Here is a 4,390-nt window from a genome sequence, read left to right as displayed (position 1 = left end):
GGTTAGAACACATATGACTTTTTGTTTTTTTTTACCTCTATAAGCATTTGTCCAGGGGTACTAAGATCCTCAACAATAAGCGGACAACCCATCGTTTGGTTCCCTACTTCATAAGCCCATGTCGCGTCATTCGAGTTTGGATCATTGTCTTTGTTCTTCTGAAATCATTTTGAAACACTGACTTCAATATCAATTATCGTGCAATAAAGATTCTCTTATAAAAGTATAGAGGTGGCAAGATGGGTGGGTCAGCGGGTAGGATAATGGGTCACTTTTAGTACGGGTTGAAACAGGCTCAACGGGGCGGGTTGACCCTCTTAGCAATGTTTTTTTTATAAATAACTAAATATAGTATTACAAAAAGCAATGAGTTACAATAACAATAACAATAACAATAACAATAACAATAATAATAATAATGTAGCTTTAAATAAAGCGATTTATGAGGTTGTGTGCATTATAAATAGATTTTATACAACTTTCAACCCGGTTGAATCGATAATGCCACCTCTAAAAGAAAGGCTCAACTCACCTTTGGTTCATCAGCCTGTTTGATTCTGTCAGCATGTTTTGTTACACTTTGCAAGAAAACCATGTGTTTGACGGTTCGATCCAATAAAGAGTCAATACTCATCTGCGAAAATCATAGTCGGTCATGACATAAAACTTAAAAGTACAATTATATGATTCTTTTCAAATAAAAGTGTTTTAAAAAGTTTGAAGTTTTGTTTATAATACATGCCTTGTTGCCATTGGGAATAAGTTCCCTCAACTCAGCCATACGGTCCAGGATTTGCTGGCGGTCTTTAGGCCGTGGTCGAGTCCCTGGTTTGGCCTTTTTCTTGACGGCTTTTGGTGGTTCCACTTGGTTCTTAGCTTGTGAACCCGTGCTCAAACGGTTCATGCCATAACCATTAGCCATACACAGACCAGGCCCTGGTTTATGCAAAACCGTCCGTAATGAACTCATTTCCCATATCGAATTCCCTGCTTTCCTTCTTTTAGCGGTCGAAGACGTAGCATGTGAAGTACCAGAAATACCCTCCAAAAGCTCATCAATCCCAAGTTTTGAGAGCAACCCTTTTGTTGACTTTTGATGATGAAAGTCAAGTTGACTTTCATCAACCATAGGCATCAAGTTCCCTCCATTTTCTTCATTGTTCATGGAAATAGGTTCTTGACTTTGACCAGGAGAGGGTGGGATCCATTGGGAAATATCGAAATCATCCGAGATTCCAAATTCTGGTAACGGGTCAAACAAATCTTGGCCGTTGGATTGAGTAGGAAACGAGCTCCATGATTCTAGACCTCCGGGTTCAGATACTAATGATGCATTATTTGGCTGTAACCAATTATCCGACTGATTATGATCCGGTATTACTGGTTGAGAAGTTGAGCTCAAAAGGCAGGACTGTACGGGACAAGCCGAAGAACATGCGGGCCCCACTGAAATGTGCGCGCCACCTGGAATATAGGCATCTTCAAACATCCCATGATTCATAGTTTCTTGAAACATTCTTTTTGTTTGAGTTACAAACTCAACAGTCTCTATAATCTGAATCATCAGAAGCAATAAATCAGTTTTCTGTTAATTTGGAGCCTAAAATATTATGAGAAAATTATTAACTAAACAAAAGCTTGAATTAACCTTGTTAGTGGACCCAAATTGTACCACTCCTTGTGGTTCCACAGGGATGGCTGCAATTGTCTGCAATAATGGACCAAAATTATTAACAAGTGCGATTGGTACCAGCCTAGTTCCTTCAACGGTACCACCCGAAACACACGCCTCTCGTAGGATTAAACAAAAATCTATACCTTTATACCGCACGAAAATTGGCAACTAAATTCAGAATCATCCTGCAAAAAAAAAAAAAAAGATTTTAACAAGATTACAATACCCATAAAGTCATAAACATGCTCATTAATTGTCAAAAGGGGAAGTATATATGAGAATAGTCATACCAGAAACACATCGTGGATCGCATTTGAAGAACTTTGTCGTAGGTTTTGGTCTTCTAAGCATATCCAATGGTGGTTCTTGGTAAAAGCAACTTGTCCAATTAATCTTGAATTTTTTCAAGAAAATAATTTATTATTATTACTAGAATTGAAACTAATTTGTTGGGATTTTTTTAATCAAAGAATTGTGTAAATGAGCATACCCTCCTCCTAGCATATGAACTTGTGGACACAAACTTTCAATCAAACCCCTGATTTCCTCATCAAAATAAGCATCTTGTATAGTCAAGAATCTAGAGTAAGCAAGAAACATTCAAAGATCAGCTTATCACCTCAAAATTACTACAAAAAGAATAACCTTTTAACCTTTTGAGATGAAATAAGGATTAATTATGAATTTTTTTTTACTTTGAATAAAACTATTAATAAATTCAAAAGGAGAGACGATTACAGACTAATGGCGCAGGTAGACGAGCAACAAGTTGCGCCGCTACCCCTTCTGAATAGCAAACCCTACCCTGCTAAACACAAAATTATGCCCCTTAACGTGCGCGGTGTTAGTGCTTACCACCTGCTGAATTATATTTATTTTACTAATTACTAATTATATTTATTTTACTTCTAAATTATATAATAAAATAACACCCTCTGAATTTAGTTTACAAAAAAAATGATTTGGGTATTATTATTTATAGCTTAAATGAGGCATTAAGAGTGCTCACATTGCATTTTGCTGATCAAGACTCCAGAAAACACCATAAGACCATCCATAAGAAGAGCAAAGATTCTTGAGCACATTGTTAATGACTGAATCCCTCTGCATTGTTCCCATTTTATACAAAAATCTGCTTTTTACCAACCCCTTGTATCTCTGAGCTCTAATTCTGCAAAAAATGAACAAAATGTCTTCTTTTTCTTCCAGTTATCTGCAGGGAATGTAAAACCCCACTTGTAATAAGTGCTTTGGGAAAGAAACTTTGATGAGGTTTGGATGGAAAAGCACAAACAGCAAAGGTGAAGGAACAAGAAAGCAAATGTGTGTCCTTAAAATGAATGCTTTTGTGATGTCTTGTTATTGTTTTAACTGCCAGAAACAGTACTACAGGGTGATGGGTGGTGTTTGGGTTATACCAATGGCAAAAAAGTAATATGTTTGATTATATTAAAAATAAAGGAAAAGAAAAAGAAAAAGGGAAAGGCTGTAGAAAAAGCTGTAAAGTTGTCTGTAGCATGGCATGAGACAAAAAATGGAACATTGAAAGGGGGTTGAATGGGCATGGTATTGGTTGGATTTGTGATGGGTGATGATAGAAAGAAGATAAAATGTTGTAGGTTATTAGGGTTTAGTTACATGTCATGTTACATCAAATTATTCTTTTGTTTTTTTTTTTTAATGGCCTTCATTAACTAGCAAGGAGCTTGAGGAACAAAACAACAAATATAACAAAAAACGAGCTAGCGAAAATGATAAGAAAATCAAAACAACCCCAACTCAATTCATCTAAACCGACAAGCTTAGCCTGATTCTTTAGCGAAAGAAAGCCGATGGATTTGACTTCCTCCACACCAGCACCAACCACTGGTCTTTTATGGTTGAAAATAAGATTACTATGAGTTTTTCAAATCGCCTAAGAAGACAAGAGGAAAAGCTATTGAATGACCCTTTTAGTTATTTGTGTGTGTGTGTGTATGGGGGGGGGGGGGGGAGGCTCACGGGTTCATTGTAGTGCGGCAACACTGTCGCCACCCCCTAGGGTTCGGATTAGGGTAGTTTACAAGGCAAAGGTTTGCCGTGATGGTTTGGAGAGAAGTGGTTTGAGGAGGTGGGGTTCATCTCTTGAATGGTGTGTGGCTGGAGTAAAAAGGTGGGGTTAGAGTACTTAGGTGTAGAATTGACATGACAACGTAGGATTGGACGGGGCTAGGGTAGTACGGCTCTGATACCAGACGCGGAATGGTTCTAGTAATTTTTTCTTTACTACACCAATAGTAGTAGTAATTTTTTGGTTACTAGCAAATAGTTGTAGTAATTTTTTGATTACTAACATAGTCCTCATTTGTTGACTTTTGTGTAGTAGTAGGTTTGTTCAATCAAACAATGTCGTTCATAATTTTGGTATTTGCCAAAAGATGCCATACCAAGGTATAGATGACAAACTTATTGTAAGTTGTCGAGAAATGAATTGTCATTTTGACTAACAATTTCATTAGTAAATTTTTGTTTACTGCACAATTTTTGGTTACTACACAAATAGTTGTAGTAAATTTTTGGTTTGAACGACAAAAAATAGGTCGTTAAATAATTGTCAATAGATGCCATGACAAAAACTTTTGATGTAGTAGGTATATCTACATGACAATTGTCGACACAATTCGTCGATGAATTGAATTGGAAAATGAAATCCATTTTAGTAGTCATTTGTTGACT

General features: G+C 36.7%; 1 protein-coding gene across 2 annotated transcripts in view; it reads right to left on the bottom strand.

Annotated features, from left to right (window-relative positions):
• Positions 1 to 3,080, bottom strand: part of LOC110867844 (transcription factor bHLH155) — a 3,666-nt gene extending 586 nt beyond the window's left edge. The window contains exons 1-8 of one of the 2 annotated variants that reach the window (XM_022116894.2): positions 2,685 to 3,080; positions 2,166 to 2,255; positions 1,966 to 2,068; positions 1,819 to 1,860; positions 1,649 to 1,708; positions 743 to 1,555; positions 533 to 634; positions 36 to 158 (exon numbers count right to left, since the gene is read on the bottom strand). In XM_022116894.2, coding sequence (XP_021972586.1) covers positions 36 to 158; positions 533 to 634; positions 743 to 1,555; positions 1,649 to 1,708; positions 1,819 to 1,860; positions 1,966 to 2,068; positions 2,166 to 2,255; positions 2,685 to 2,794 — 1,443 coding nt within the window. In that variant the 5' untranslated portion in view covers positions 2,795 to 3,080. Of the gene's footprint in view, positions 1 to 35; positions 159 to 532; positions 635 to 742; positions 1,556 to 1,648; positions 1,709 to 1,818; positions 1,861 to 1,965; positions 2,069 to 2,165; positions 2,256 to 2,413; positions 2,510 to 2,684 lie in introns of those variants that run through there. The other variant, XM_035975142.1, reaches the window with a different exon arrangement.
• Between the last annotated feature and the right edge of the window lie 1,310 nt (positions 3,081 to 4,390).

Source organism: Helianthus annuus, chromosome 7 (genome assembly GCF_002127325.2).
Source record: "Helianthus annuus cultivar XRQ/B chromosome 7, HanXRQr2.0-SUNRISE, whole genome shotgun sequence".
NCBI classification, from domain to species: domain Eukaryota; kingdom Viridiplantae; phylum Streptophyta; class Magnoliopsida; order Asterales; family Asteraceae; genus Helianthus; species Helianthus annuus.
Note: the sequence above shows the minus strand (reverse complement) of the source record. Positions and strands in the feature narration are given on the sequence as shown.